Source organism: Crotalus tigris, unplaced genomic scaffold, assembly GCF_016545835.1.
Source record: "Crotalus tigris isolate CLP2741 ecotype Arizona unplaced genomic scaffold, ASM1654583v1 scf7180000017800.2534000, whole genome shotgun sequence".
In the NCBI taxonomy this organism is placed as follows: domain Eukaryota; kingdom Metazoa; phylum Chordata; class Lepidosauria; order Squamata; family Viperidae; genus Crotalus; species Crotalus tigris.
This window is the reverse complement of record NW_024096645.1, coordinates 1,478,763-1,492,841: the sequence shown is the minus strand read 5'-3', so window position 1 is coordinate 1,492,841 and position 14,079 is coordinate 1,478,763. Positions and strand designations below refer to the sequence as shown.

Below are 14,079 nucleotides of genomic sequence, written 5' to 3'. Positions count from 1 at the left end.
CAAATAAAGCAGCATATTTTTAATGTGATCATCTTTTTTAAGCTTGTGCTTAAGTCTGATAAAGCATGTTTACATTCATGAACAGCAAGAGAGAGATGCTCATGAGATCAGAAGCACTTCACATGATTTTCAGAATGTGCCAAGCCCTATTCTATGTAATGAAAAATACTGTCATTACTGAATAGTGATCATACAGAATCAAAAATTAGATCTAGTCTTTTCTATAACTGGAACCTTAGAGACCTGTCCAATCTGGAACTTTATGTGGCTGTTAGGAACAATAATCACATTGGCTCTCCCAGCCAATGCTGAAAGATGCTTAGAATTCAGACCCTGTGCTGCTGCAAAAATGCAACATTGAATGAAGACACTGGCCTGTAAGATCTTGAGTGGCAAAGGCAGTAAATAATACCAAAGAGTTTCGGAAGCTGAAAAGGAACATTGGCAGCAAATGTTCCAGCAAAAAGCCTGGTGCCATGTCACTTCATACCACAGGAAGAGTAAAACTATGCAACTTTTATGCAAGATGCATTCAAAACTCACTGAACAACATTATTAAAAAGAATGCTTTCTGTATATAACTGCATTTCTTCTGGAATTGAATCTGTTACTTCTATGCAAACATGAAAAATAGATATGGTTCCTTATTTGGAATTGGGTTACAAAGTGAAGTACTGAGGCCTCTAATCCTCAGAGCATACTCCATTTGTCTGTATTGAAACATCAAAATATCTTCTTGTGAGGAGTCCACCTTCCTTTCCACGTCTTGAATTTTGTCATCTAAAGAGTCAACTTTGTCTTCCACTTCCTCAAGCCTTGCATCGAGCTTAACCACCACAGTAGCCAAACCTGAAACAGCTGCCAGTATATCTTGTCGTAATTCATTATTATTTTCTTGCAATTTAGACTTTATCCCCGTTATCTCTTCTTTGAGATCAGATTTAATTTCTGATTTAATCTGTGAAACAAATTGAGTCATTTCCTCTCTCATTTGAACTACAATCTCTCCCATTATGCCTCTAACCTCTTGCACTGAAAGTCCAGGTAGAGGAGGGGAGGGTGGTGGCTGAGCCGGTGGTGCATGTTTAGATTGTTGTTGTAGCTGTGCAGTGGAAGTTATAGGAGAAGAAATAACCTTGGGTACTGAGGAAGGCTGCTGCCTCTTTGAAGCCATTTTAAAAAGCACAATTGTCACTTCCCTTTCCCCTCCAGCCAAAAAGGGAGGAGGAAAAAAAGAAAAAAAGAATTTTTAAAAAGAGACAAACTATAATCATTAAAAGTCCAGAATAAATCCCAAGAATAAGTAATAAAAGAGCAAACAATTCAAAAAAAAAATTCTAAGCCAAAAGCAAAAGCAAAAGCAAAAAACAATCCTTAAAAAGGGAAAGTAAAACAAAAGAGAAAGGAAAAAAAAACTCCGACACTTTCAAAACGCCATCTTAAGTCCTTTCACTAGTATAACAAAGAAAAGGAGGAAAAATAGTAAAAATCAAAAGATAAAAAAATAAACACCTAAAATATAAGAAAAAGTCCTTTAAACTGCTCCGTCCGTTTAAAAATTACTCACCAAAATGCTGTAAACACGGAGATAGAAGCGGCGGTTTCTTTTGCTTCCAAGGAAGCAAAAACAGCTGGGAGGCGGAGATCAGCAAGAGCTCCGAGGGAACACTCCTTTCACCCCCTCTAGAAATAAATCCAGAGGGGGTTCAGGGGTTCTACCTCTACTCTTGCGTTCTCTATCCCTTCCCTTTGCCCGGGAAGGGATTTCCGAGCCGCGGGCCAGCTGATGCGCGCTGCGCTCCGCGGCTCTGACACTTCCCCAGCTGGACGGCTAAAAGCTAGCCGCCATCGCCGTCGCCTCCCACCGGAAGTTATGAATCAAGATTTGATGGAGGTGGTTCTTAGTGATCTGGCGCTGGCTTTGGATATGGATAAAGGAGAATTACAGAGAGAAGTAGAAAAAATTTATAGACTCAACTCCTGGATTGCTAAGCAGAAGAATTTGCCCAGAGATGTGGTGATTTACTTTACAAAGAAGTCCCTGCGGAATGAGATTATACAAGCTTTTTACAACAAAAGATTTCAGATTGCCGCCCAAGATGTCATCATTCTAAAGGAAATCCCATCTAAAATTTTAAGAAGTAGGAAAGACTTTGCTTTTTTAACCAATGAGCTTAAAGCTAGATCGATGCCATTCAGATGGGAAATTCCGATGGGTATCGTTTTGAGCCATGCTGGGACACGTTACAGATTGAACACAGTTGATAAAGCTAGAGATTTCTATACTTCGGTCCTGAGTGCAGGCTCAACTTCATCTGGTCGGAAATCTTTGAGTGCTAAGGAACCTGAGCAGCAATCTGAGGCACTAGATTTGGTTTCCGCAGGGATGATAGAAGTGGCAAAGCAACGCCAAACGGAGGCTAAAGAGCAGAGGATGACTCGTGCAGCTTATAAGCGTAAAGAGAAAGAGCAACGTAAAAAAGAGCCCAAAGAGAATTCTCCTGGAAGTGCATCACCGCCGGTGGGAGGAGCAAGACCCAAGAGTTATGCAACACACGCAGCTCTGTCAGAGTTTGATGGTGTCTTCTCCAGGCTGCGTGCCAAGGGAGATGGCAAAGTTTTTGACCTGGAATGTTAATGGATTGAATTCTCCTCAGAAACGGAAAAAAATCTTTTATTATTTGAAACAACATACCAATGATGTTATTTGTTTACAGGAAACTCATATTCTACTTAAAGATCAGAAATATTTAGTTAATGCTCGTTTGGGATCTCATTTTATATCTCCTGCACCTGGGAAGAAAGGGGGAGTTGTTATATATGTCAAACAAAACCTGCCAGCTTGTCTGGTAGAATCAGATCCCCAGGGGAGATATGTGATGATTGAACTTGGTATTTATGGTAAGAAAGTACTTATAGTTGGACTTTATGCTCCAAATCAACAACAGGAACAATTTTATAAACAGTTACACCAAAAAATAACTTTGCTTGATTATAGATCGGTGGTATTAATGGGTGATTGGAATGGTGTCTTAGATACACAAAGGGATAAGAAAGGTTCCTCTCCTTTTCTTAAACAAGCAAGGCTACCTAAAGCCTTTTTTGATATGAAAGAAGACTGGGAATTAAGGGACTATTGGCGGGAACGTAATCAAGAGGAGAGAGACTTTACTTTTTTTTCTGACAGACACCAATCTTTTTCAAGAATTGACTTTTTCTTGATTACCACGGATTTGTATAATAAAGTAAAGAATGTAAAGATTTTTCCTAGATCACTGACGGATCATAGTCCAGTTTGGATGGAGTTGATTCAAGAGAAAGAGGAAAGAAGATCCTGGAGAGTTAATGAAAATTTGTTTAGACAAGAGAAGAATGTTCAAAAACTAAAGGAGTGTTTAAAGGACTATTTTGCTTTGAATATGTATAAGGGGACTTCAATGTCAATGGTATGGGATGCAGGTAAAGCATTTATGCGCGGTGTTTTGATAAAAATGAATAATTTTTATAAGCGAAATCAGACTCAGAAACGTAGAGAACTTGAAGATGAAATTAAACTAAAAGAAAGGGCTTTGATTCTAAATCCTTCTGATGAAAGTACTAAAGAATCTGTAAAGTTATTAAGGTCACAATTTAATATGTTGATAGCAGATCAAGCTGCAACCAATTTATTATTTATGAAACAAAATACATTTTGTAATGCTAATAAGCCGGGGAGATGGTTGGCTTATCAATTAAGAAAGAAACAGAGACTGAGAATAATAGAGAAAATAAATTATAAGGGTAAACTAGTTTCTCAGAAGGAATTAATTAAAAAATCTTTTTTGGATTATTATCAAAACCTATACAAATCTACTAATGTACAACTGTTAGATATAAATAAATATTTAGCTGAGGCAAGTTTTCCTAAACTGACTGAGGATCAGAAATATGAAATTAATGGTTTAATTACTAAGGAGGAAATCGCCTCAGCAATTCAACAATTGAAATTAGGGAAAGCACCGGGTACGGATGGGTTAACAGCTGTTTATTATAAAGCTTTAATGGAGGAGATGATTCAACCATTAAATGATCTTTTTAATGGTATCTTACAGGGTTTAGAGATTCCTCCTTCATGGCGTAGTGCTTTTATATCATTGATTCCAAAGGAGGATCAAGATCTTACTTTACCAAAAAACTATAGGCCTATATCTCTTTTAAACGTGGATTATAAGATATTTGTAAAAATTTTGGTAAATAGGCTTATGAGGGTGGTGCATCATCTTGTGCATAAAGATCAATCAGGGTTTATAACAGGAAGGTATATGAAAAACAATGTTAGACAAATTATTAACTTATTAGAATACTTAGATAAGAACAACCAAGTTCCTGCAGGGCTCATATTTTTAGATGCTGAAAAAGCATTTGACCAACTGAATTGGCATTTTATGCTAAGAGTAATGGAAGAAATGAATTTTGGTGAAAACATATTACAAGCCCTTAAGGTAATATATCAAAAACAAACAGCACAACTTATTGTTAATGGAGGTTTGTCGGAGGTTTTCACAATAGAGAAAGGTACTAGACAGGGGTGTCCTTTATCGCCATTGTTGTTTGTTTTAACATTGGAAATATTATTGATTAAAATTCGAGAGTCTCAGGAAATTAAAGGAATATATGTTAATAAAAAAGAATATAAGTTGAGAGCTTTTGCGGATGACTTGGTTGTTACTTTGTCGCAACCTGATTATTCTGTAGTAAACTTATTACAGTTGATTCACCATTATGGTTTGGTCTCGGGTTTTAAGATTAATGTAAATAAGACTAAAATTTTACCTAAAAATTTGTCGAGTCAGGAGAAGCAGATTTTGGTTAACTCGACGGGTTTTGAGATTGTTAATAAGGTAAAATATTTGGGGGTGATGCTGTCTGTTTCTAATGCAAAACTATTTAAAAATAATTATGAAAGGTTGTGGGTCGGGGTACAGAAAGACTTGAAGAATTGGGAAAAGCTGCAATTATCCCTCATGGGAAGAATTGCAGTGATAAAAATGAATATTCTACCCAAGTTTCTTTTTTTGTTTCAAATGTTACCAATTTTGAAAAATGAGATTAATTTAAATGAGTGGCAGAAGGGTCTCAATAAATTTATTTGGGCAGGGAAAAAACCAAGGGTTAAGTTCAAAATTATGCAAGACTTCCGTGAGAGGGGCGGACTCAAGGTACCAAATTTGAAATTATATTATGATGCGGTGGTTTTAACATTAATTAGTGACTGGGTAAATTTGACAAATTCTGAGATACTTTATCTAGAGGGATGGGATTTACTTTATGGGTGGCATGCCTATTTAATATTTAATAAAAAAATAGATTGGGCTTTTAAATCTCATATTTTAAGAATTTCTTTACTTAGGATTTGGAGAAAATATTATAAAAGTGATTTTAAAGTACCATTATGGGCTATACCTTGGCATGCGATAGAAGGAATAAAAAGAGGGGTTAAAATGGATATGGTGTCTTACAGACAGTTACTTAAATGGGATGGACAAAACTGGCAATTAAAATCACGGGAAGAATTAGCACAAGAAAATTTTACTTATTCTTGGTTCCAATATAGGCAACTACTAGATAGATGGAAGATGGATTGTAAGGTGGGTTTTCTTAGAGAAGATGAAAATCTTATTAAGCAACTGAAGGATCAAAGACAAACCCACATTAAGAGAATTTATGGGGTTTTAGTTGAATTGGACTCAGAAACGGAACTAATTAAAGATTGTATGATTAGATGGGCGCAGAACTTTGGTGAGCCAGTTTCATTGGACACCTGGGAAACTATTTGGGTGAGAAATGTCAAATTTACTCAAGCACAGAATCTAAGGGAGAATTTTTATAAAATGTTTTATAGATGGCACCTTGATCCACAAAAAATGTCTTACATGTACCCTGACGTGCAACCTAAATGTTGGAGATGTGGTTATAAGGAGGCTTCCTATTATCATATTTGGTGGTCATGTAGAGAGATAAAAGCATTTTGGATCAAAATATGGTGGAATATCCAGAGAATTTTTAGAAGGAGGGTAAAATTTACTCCGCAATTATTTTTGTTAGGTATTGTTACAGATTGTGATACAAAGGAGGTTGTATTGATGTTAAACTTGATCACAGCCGCGAGGCTGTTAATTGGACAATATTGGAAGAAGGAATCTTTGCCTACATTGCAGGAATGGTTTTTTAAAGTAGCTTATCTGGCAGAAATGGCAAAGATTTCGGCTTTCTTAAAGCAACAAACGCAAGAGAAGTTTTTTGCTATCTGGGACAAATGGATAAAATTTATACAATTTAGATTGGGTATACAAAAATATTATATAGCTTTTTCATAAGTCTTATTTTTATATATATTATAGATATCTTTTTTATATATATAAATATAAAGTTTTTAATTTAATTTTTATTTTTATTTTTTTTTTTTATTATTATTTCTTAAGCCTATATTCTGCTCTGGGAAGCTCAGGGGGGGGGAAGGGAGGGTTTTTGGGAGGGGTGTGGGGTGGGGGGTTTTTTTTATATGTATTGTTTAATTTTTTTTTCTTTTGTATATGTTGTTTTTTGTTCTGTATTGTTCTTGTTTTTTTTTTGTAAAATTTATAAAACTTTTAATAAAAAAAAAAAAAAAAAAAAAAAGTGAAGTACTGGACAGAGGGGGTAGATCTTAGAAGTGTTCCACAAAGACTTGTATTCAAAGGATGAAACTTTGGTAATTTCTTCCCTTTGTTAAATTGGCAACACAATAATTAAATATAAAGTGACCCACTTTCTTTAAAAAATAATAAAACAGATTATTCAAGGAGGAGAGGAGATCTGGAATCTTGGAATTGTTTCAGTAATGGAGCCTTGTCTCTTGACTACTAAAACTTTGCAAAAGGTGGAAAAATGACATATTTCTTTCTCGACATGCTGAATTTTAGTAACCTAGTTTTACTTGAATATTATAATACAAGTATAATGGATGAATTCCCAAGGTTCTGCCACAAGTTTCTCATCCTCAGATCTTGATTCTATTATATATTTTACATGCTCACAAACTATATAAATTTATATAAATTATATAAATTTAAATGCCAAATTTATGCAGTACTTTTATCACCAAGCTGCATAGAAAACCTAATTTTAATTCACTTGAAGCTACCTAAATGCTTAAATGTACATCTGGTCCAAAATCTGAACTGTTGATTTCAGCCACACAACAGAAATGGCTAACCACAAATGGCTGTGCTTGTACACTTTTGGTGATTTTACCATGATTTACTCAATCCATCTCTGCTTTTAAACAGTATGGTAGATTAAAATCTGCTTGGTTGGTTTGTCCTGCTGAAAATGAAAACAGGTGGTTTCTGGCTGGAGAGGATATGTTTATAACCCTGGAGGACCCCTACTCAGAATAACAAAATAAGAATTGGAAGGGCCTTGGAGATCTTCTAGTAATCTCCAACCCTCTGCTCAGGAAACCCTATACCAGTTCAGAAAAATGTTTGTCCAATCTCCTTTTAGAAACCTCCAGTGTTGGAGGTTTTTAACTTCTGGAGGCAGGTTGTTCCACTGGTTAATTGTTCTAACTGCCAGGAAGTTTCTCCTTAGTTCTAGGTTGCTTCTCTCCTTGATTAGTTTCCATCCGCTGCTTCTTGTCCTGCCTTCAGGTGCTTTGGAAAATAGATTGACCTCCTCTGTGGCAGCCTCTTAGATACTAGAACACTGCTATCATGTCACCCCTCATCCTTCATTAAACTAGACATACCCAATTCCTGTAACAGTTCTTCATATGGTTTAGCCTCCAGATCATCTTCATTGCTCTTCTCTGCACTCTTTTAGAGTCTCAACATCTTTTTTAAATCTTGGCGACTCTTGACAACATGGTAGTTTAAGACTGGGCCTGCTATGGAGGGCAGCTAAACTATATTTTTCCTGAGGGGGCATCGCCCTTCATCCTGAGGAACCCCAAATATAGATAGATTTGAGGCCCCCCATTCCCTCTGCCAAAGTCCTGTCGGTGCTTCACTGACTCTCTGCCTGCCCTACCCAGCCAATACGACATCCAGGCATGCCGCACTTAGGCGCTTCTGGTTCTCCAAGCGAAGTCCCGCAGCTCCGGCTTGTCCCCGCCGGCTTGGGCCGAAGCAAGCTAGAGCTTGCAAGCCACGGCGGCCGTCGGATTGGCCGCGAGCGGGCGGGTCGGCGCGCGCCTTGGAGATTGGTCTGCTCTGCGCTCGGCCCTGCCCAGCGCTACTGCTACCGCCGCCCCCGAGAACGGCGGAGTCAACTCGCGGCGAGCAAGGCTTGAGGGAGGCGGTGGCTTCCGCAACGAGCAAAGAGGTGGGTGAGGAGGCAGAGAAAGAGCGCTCGGCGCCACCAGTTACCACTTCGGGGCCCCTTTGCCGCCCAGGAAAGCTTCCCTGTTGCTTCGCCCGACCGTCGACTTATTTCACTGGGGGGGGGGGGGGACGAGGGGAAAGGCCAGCCCAGCGTTGCCTCCAAAGTGCTTGCCAAATAACTTGTTTACTTGGCTGCCGCTGGGCCAGGAGCTACAAGGGAGGCAGGCGAGCGCTGGACTGCGGTATGTGGGAGAGAAAAAAATCCCATAAAGGGGACTGTTGGGCTGGCGCCAGGGCCACAGCTGGGGAGTTTCAAGCTGCCCTGCGCGGTGCACTGTAGTCTGCCGGACTTTCGCCTCAGCTTCCGATGAGCACTCGGTGACCTGGGTGTAACTCTCACAGTTCTGCAGTTGCAGCTGTGGAAATCCTGCCTTGACTGCAGCAATGAAGACACACAACCCTATGTCAGGGGAGAGTGGCAATTTCATTCTATCCCATATAACTCTTCTGGGTATTTTTAATACTCAGTTGCTTTTGGCTGAAGTGAAGGTAGAGTGTGGTACCTTTATAATGTACAGTACAGTAATTTGAAGTGGGAAACATAACTCTTATCATAATTTCATTCATTATTACCAGGATAACCTCCTTCTCTCCTAGTCCCATTGAAAAACTTGCAATTCTTGTGTCTTTATCCTCACTTTCTGTCTGTTCCTCTCTTGCTATATTTGTTATAGTACTCTAGTCTCCTGAGTCCAGAGGACTAAACATGCTACCAGAGAAAGATTCTAAAAAGCTTGGGGAGAGGGATCCCAAAGAAGACCCATCTGTCACTCTCTTTCGGGAGTATCTGAGAATCAAGACAGTCCAGCCTCAGCCTGATTATGGTATTAAGTCTAAAAATCTGTTGCACTGATAATCAGCATTTAGTACCTAAAACTTGTTACATAATGAGTGGGGGAAAGAATTACCTTTAACGTTATATCATGGGGTTTTTTTATTTTGAGAGAAATTTATGATCAGACTGTCCTATATTACATTACATCAATTATAATTATAATTTTTGATAGAAATGGAGTAGTGACAGATTTTATTTTTCTGGGCTCCAAGATCACCTCAGATGGGGACTGCAGCCAAGAAATTAAAAGTCGCTCCTGGGGAGGAAAGCTATGGCAAATCTAGACAGCATACTAAAAAGCAGAGACATCACCCTGCCAACAAAAGTGCGTATAGTCTGGGCCATGGTTTTCCCAGTTGCAATGTATGGCTGTAAAAGTTGGACCATAAGAAAGGCTGAGCGCCAAAGAATTGAGGCCTTTGAACTATGGTGCTGGAGAAGACTCCTGCGAGTCCCCTGGACTGCAAGGTGTTCAAACCGGTCAGTCCTAGAAGAGATCAACCCCGACTGCTCTTTTAAGGACTTCTTTCATTACACAGTTATGTTATGTGACTTGTTCCTTATGTCCAAAAAAGGAAGGTTAGATTCATACACTCCAGGAAGCCCTGAAGAAAATATTATTACCTATCTTTTACGTTTGGTTTGAAAGAGTTCCTTCAGGAGAAGAATCCCTCAAAAGCTAAATATCTGTTGGATGTTTGCTTGGCTAACGAAATTCTTAGGTGTAAAAGCTAAAGGTTTTCCCTCTTGCATTTTGGTTTTCTGGCCATATAAACTTATACAGCCAGAAATCTATACAATATGTGTTATATATAACCTATATAAACTTTCCTGAGAGTTAGGAGACTTTGCAAAACAAAAAGCAGTTTCAACATTTGCCTCCCTGTCACTATTTATGCAGACAAAATCCTTATGATTTCATCTGCGGGATAAATGAGGAAGTGTAACTCTTCAGAATGCCTCTTCTACGCATAGGGTTGATCTTGCACTATCTGGGGAAGAAACAGAGGCCATTGTGAGTTGCACTGTATAAAAATTGAATAAAGGAATTAATGGAAATGACAAGACTCAAGAACTTTTATAAACCGAATAAGGAATATATTTATTTAATTCTCACAGTGATTGCTATACAGTTTCTATATCCATCAGTTTATATTTAGGAATAGTTCCCAAAAGGAAGAAAGCATCAAGTTTGAGTTTTGAGTGAGCCCACTTATCGGTACGATGGTGATTGCTTGTTTATTTTGTTCTGTGTCTAATTATCTTTTAGCTTGATTTTCATGTTTCAGTATGATTATTGATTCTTGTCTACCCAAAGGGTTCATATTGTTTGGATGGCCATATAAATAAATAAAATAATACAAGTCTGCCTAGTTGATTTCTTCTCCCAGTGCCTGTTGTGTTCATGTAGAAAAATCAGTGTAAAGTGCAAGGCTGACCCCCATCTAGATTTTCATCGTTTTCATCATGGAGGAGCGAATGTTTTTACTGAATAGATTTGTAGAACTTCCATTGTAAACAAACCTGGAATAACATTCTGAAATCTGAAGGCCCCTATATTAATTCTAGAATGTTCAGTATGTCAGTATTTTGACAGTTTTAATAGTAGATGCTTTTATTTTAATTGTTTATGGACGGGGTGATGTCAGGGAGAACTAAAATACACCACTTTGAAATGTAAAGTAAAAAACAATGATGGCTTAGTTGACAGGAGTGCTAGAAGCACTACTTGTCTCTAAGACTCATTTATGGCTTTGGGCAATTTGCTGTATGTCTTTCCACAATAATGGTTGTCATCTTTAAAAATATTCATAGAATAATTAAATTATACATGTAATGGCTGACAAGTGAGCTTTAACACAGCTTGAAGAGATAAGACGGCCCAAGATTTCAAACTTTGTCCAATACCTTATCCTTGGGACAAAGTTTTAATTCAATTACTGCACCTGGGGAAAAGCTGTATAAAACTTGTACAGTACTGCCATTTTTAAAAAATTAAATATTGATTGAAATAAAAAGAGAAAGTGTGTCACTGACATGTGTAATTTTCATGATGGCTTCATATTTTCTTCCAGACACAGCAATAAAATTCCTGGAAAGAATAGCTTCTGAACTTGGTCTACAGTGTTTGAAAGTGGAGGTAAAATAATGATAAACCCTTGCACTTATGTGGATTCTGTTGCCTTTCACTTATGTGGATTCTATTGGTTTCTGAGTTGTTGCTGCATGGCCTCTTTGTGCTCATAATTTAGGAAGAAAATCAGCATCATTAATCTTTGTCTTGCAGGTTTAAGCTTTGAAATAAGGGCTTTAAAAAAATAAAACTTCACCAGCATATATTGTTATTGATAGCAAAATAATTGCTTTCTACAAGGATAGTTGGGGGGGGGGAGGATTTCACTATCTAACATTATCAGGAAATGTCCCATTAAAGTACTATGCAAAGTTAATATAATTTACTTTTTAGCTTATAAAAATGTCAGCTAGACACTGCTATCTGCTGAGTCAAAGTAAAGGAATACTGTCTCATATTTTACTGCTACAGCTCAGGATTTCAATTTCATTCCATTGTTAAAATAGATATAACGGTATATTTGGGCAATATTTGTTTGGGCAATTTTCCAAAGACATATTTCTGTGCATTGTTGCTTTACTCTGTCATCTGAGTTAATAATAAGGAATAAGATGGCATTCATTTCAAATTAGGAGGAAAAAAAGTGTAAGTCTGTTGTCAAACTATAATTTTAGATTCAGAGGTTTGAGATTCACCGAATTTCACTGACAGCCAGTATCTTATCCTTGTGGTCAGATATAGTTGCAGAGGGTATTGTTTCCCCTTATAAGGGCAGAGTAATATTATATATTGTTCTTGTTAAGGTTTTATTTAATGCTCTCCCAAGTCAGTATTTCCATTTCCAGATTACAAAAATACGAATTACTAAATGATTTTAACAAAGTTCAGTAGAACAGAATAAAGGCTTGCTAACTAGAATTATATTTAAAAAATAGTGACCCGAACATCTATCAAAATTAAACTCTTTTCTAGCACGTACTAATTATCCACAGGATAAAGTGGACAATTGGTGGAATTTTGTTTTTCGCAATTTACCTCTTTCAAATGTTTTTGCTATTGTGCTTCTCATCTGTTTCTTTTCCTCAGAGTTGTGTAAAGTTTTATTTCCTGTATAATTGCGAGCTGTGTACCCATGTTATAATTGCATATGTGGTGGAAATGCAGAGCTACACACATGTGGGCAGTAGATCAGTTCACATAGCTGTTTTCCATGAAATCTGCACGTGTCAATCAAAGAGAATAAATTCATGCTGCTAAAATTGGTTCAAGCAGTTGCATCATTCACATATAATTGTCTAGACTCTAGGGTTACAACATGGGGAAGTGGTTTCCATGTGTCTATGCAAAGAAGTGTATTATTGAGACAATGATCATTATTCAAAATCACTTAGATCATGTTATTTACCAGCCATAGTGTAAGCTGCTTACTTAGGCAGTGAATAAGTTTATAGAGAAAACAGATATTCCAAGTTTGTTATCTTAATAACTGTATCTTACTTCTAATTTCAAAGACAATGTATCTAAATATCAGTTACTGGCGACCAATAATCCTTATGTCCTGCTTGTAAACTTCCCAGATAAATTTGGGTATGAGTAATATGTTGGATGAAATAGATATTTGGCCTGATTCAACAAAGATCTATAACAATATTATTTAAAAGTGTTAGGCATTCTATATTATCATTTGATGTAATGTTCAAAAAAAAAATACTAGTGTTGGATAAATTTAAATCTGAATCTGCAAAAATCATGTAACTGATTTGATTGGCCTCACATAGCAGAATTTAGTTATGAGGATGAAAATGAGATAATAATACAAACAAGGACCCATTTAGGTTAGTTTAACTATCTTGGACAAAAAACAAAATAGACATGTAGTAAAACAGTTCCACTGACAGGTTTTTTTTTTATTTTTGATTCATTAGGGTCCATTGAATGCTAATTTTGATTAATTAGGGTACATGACATGAAGATAATTGATTCAGGCTTACTCTCAGGTGCCTGATTGAATCATAGTATGGTTTGTTTTAGATTATTATTTGTAGTTTGTAGTAAACCTGTTGGATCTGTGATCCTTTGAAGAACCTCCTATCCAGTTTATCTGTTATTACAGGTTTATCTATATCCAATAACCGAGCCTGACCTTTTCAGCTTTATGTGCCGCATTTAGACTGATACTTGTTGCAAAATGAACGCTATGGAGAATGTTTTTACTAGGAAAAGGCAAGAAATATCATTTTGCTAGGCTGTTCTCCTATTTCTATTCCTGTGATAAAACCAATTCTCCCCAGGTTGGCTGAGCTGAAAGTGTTAAAATGCTCCTACGTAAATGAATCATTTCAAGAACTGGAGCTTGCCTTCTTTTAATATTTATGGTAATCAGAACCAGTTTTATAAAACTGAATCAACTACCAGACTGTTAAGAGTTTCCCAATGCCATTTGGAGTTTCTGTGGCTCCCTCTAGTGCCATCTGGAATTTCTCTAAACAGAAAATTAAAATTGGGAAGCAGTAAATGGATCTTGAATATATGGTACTTTGGAGCTGCCTGAAGCGACAATAGAAAAAGAAGGCATGTCTGTTTGGATGCTGAGAATCATTTTGTACTTCCCATTGAATTCTTTTCTTTGCAGCTGCTTATATCTGAAAAGCAGTTTTATATGTATAAATATTATATGTAATGATTATTGCTTCCCCTTTCTGTGTCTGTACTTCTACTATTGTTTTCAGTGTCTGGATTCACGTAGCATACTAAGATATAATGACAGG

The 14,079-nt window shown here is 37.1% G+C and overlaps 1 protein-coding gene across 2 annotated transcripts in view; it reads left to right on the top strand.

The window, feature by feature from the left end:
• The first annotated feature begins 8,213 nt into the window (after positions 1–8,213).
• ACY1 (aminoacylase 1) overlaps positions 8,214–14,079 on the top strand; it is a 32,289-nt gene continuing 26,423 nt past the window's right edge. Inside the window, exons 1-3 of one of the 2 annotated variants that reach the window (XM_039342610.1) lie at positions 8,214–8,343; positions 9,077–9,226; positions 11,313–11,377. In XM_039342610.1, the coding sequence (XP_039198544.1) occupies positions 9,109–9,226; positions 11,313–11,377 (183 nt within the window). In that variant the 5' untranslated portion in view covers positions 8,214–8,343; positions 9,077–9,108. Of the gene's footprint in view, positions 8,344–8,496; positions 8,585–9,076; positions 9,227–11,312; positions 11,378–14,079 lie in introns of those variants that run through there. The other variant, XM_039342611.1, reaches the window with a different exon arrangement.